Source organism: Montipora foliosa, chromosome 4 (assembly GCF_036669935.1).
Source record: "Montipora foliosa isolate CH-2021 chromosome 4, ASM3666993v2, whole genome shotgun sequence".
NCBI classification, from domain to species: domain Eukaryota; kingdom Metazoa; phylum Cnidaria; class Anthozoa; order Scleractinia; family Acroporidae; genus Montipora; species Montipora foliosa.
In genome coordinates, this window is record NC_090872.1 from 11609642 (window position 1) to 11611648 (window position 2007).

General features: G+C 40.6%; 1 protein-coding gene across 1 annotated transcript; it reads right to left on the minus strand.

The window, feature by feature from the left end:
- Nucleotides 1–650: 650 nt before the first annotated feature.
- Nucleotides 651–1796, minus strand: LOC138001012 (neuropeptide FF receptor 1-like). The gene has a single exon (XM_068847681.1). It carries the CDS (start codon nt 1794–1796, stop codon nt 651–653), a length of 1146 nt encoding a protein of 381 aa, XP_068703782.1.
- Nucleotides 1797–2007: the final 211 nt, after the last annotated feature.

The window sequence follows — 2007 nt, forward strand, 5'->3', positions numbered from 1 at the left end:
ATTAGGAACAAGCCCAAAATCAAACCCATGGATGAACCTTTGATCAGATAAATTCCGGCATTTTATTAAGCATGTATTAATGTAGTACTCGATGAGCATGCTCCAGAGAGGAGAGAAATCTAAGAGTCAGGGCAATGCTTTGGGAGGTTATGGTAGTTCTTTCTACATTAATGGCTACTGCAATAATGTCAGTCGTTGCCCTTGATCTGATTTCAGTCGTTGTCCTTGTTCTTTCGTTATTATCATCATCACAACGGCATTTTAATTTTAGCGTCTTGGATCAAAATATAAGACGAAACAGCTTTATTTTCTACTGATCAGCAATGTTTACTTGTAGCTGACTTTCATAAAGTGTCCTTTCTTTAAAAAGCCGCAGAAGGCGACTGAAATATGAAATCAATACATCTTACTTACACACCGCTACAGATCTCTACGTACAACAAATTACAACAAACCGTCCGAGATTCAAAACCCAGTAAACCTACATCGCTGTTTGAAAAGTTTCTTTACCCTTGTAAGCTATAGTATACTTGATTTAGAGAAGACTGGCATTCTCCTCACGACCTATTTCTTCATTCATAGGTTTTTCTTTTTGTTTTTCGGTAGTATTTTTTTGTTTTTGACCTTGCACTTTCTCTGCTCCCACACGTTTAAACCTCAGTTTCTTGTTGAGCTTCAATGATACTCTTCATGCTGACGTGATCAAAGCTTGAACTCCTTTTTGTTCTTCGCCTAAAGAATGTCATGTTCATGATGCTCACCAGTTGTGGAAAGGCTGTTCTGCCAACTCGACGGCGGCCAAAGACTAAATGTTTGAAACCTGTTCGGTAGTTTTCACTAAAAGCAAAGCAGATGCAGGGATTTAGGGCTCCCCACGAATGAAGCAACAGCTTTCTTATGATGAATACAATGACTTGGGGAATTTTATCACCGATTGCAGAGGGAAGCTCCCCATGAAACTTAAATATGATGATAAAAGCGCAAACAAACAATGGGCCAATACAGACAGTAAAAGCAGCTAATATGGCTATTGACAATCTGACTACCTGTCTGTTGTTTGCAGGGCCTCGAGATCTCTTACATTCGGACATATTTCTCCTTTCATTTTGTCTTCGTTTTAGAGTCCAAGCTATGGTGCTGTATATGATAGTCAACAAACACACTGGTACCAGGTAGAATACGATGAACATGGCTGTCTTATATGTATTGTTGGTTTCCGTAGTCCAGTTGGCTTTGAAGCAGCAATAACCATAGGAGGAAACACGGAGTATGTGAAGGTAATGACCATGAGCAGCTATGGCCACAATCCACGAAACCAGGATGCAGACTAAACGCACTTTCCGCGAGATGAGTTTTATCTTTAAGGGGAAGACAACAGCAATCAGCCTGTCCACTGAAATCAGCATAAGGCTCTGGATGGAGACCAGCACAGAAACATCAGCAAGAAAATAGCAAAGTTTGCAAATGATATTTGCAAATTCCGGCTGAAGCCGGGAAGGAAAGGGACCTGAAGATAGTGTCTGTGCAATTGTAAAGGGCATGATGGTCAAGGGAGTGAAGAGATCGGAGACGGCCATATTGACCACGAAATAATTGATTGATGTTCGAAGTGGCTTGTACTTGGAAAACACCAGGATGATTAGAACGTTTCCAATCAACGCGACAATGAGTACGATGTAATAGGTTGCTATTAAAATGGCCTTCTCTTCCTTTGTCAGTCCGACTCCCGCGACATTGGAAGATCCATTCACGAAAGATAAATTATTCAATTTGTCCGTACCGCAGTTTTTAAGCATGCTGGCCTGGCTTAGGTTTCGAACGGGAGAGCTGATAATTTTCTCTTCTTCCTTTCTCGTTTGAAACTTGAAATAATAGTAATCCTATATGGTTTTATCTTCGAATTCTTTTACCGTCTGTGTTGACTCTTCTAGATCTCGAATGTCAGATCTTGATGGCGTTTTCTGTTGACTAGTTCTCGGGTGTCCGATCAGTTAATGGTATTTTCTG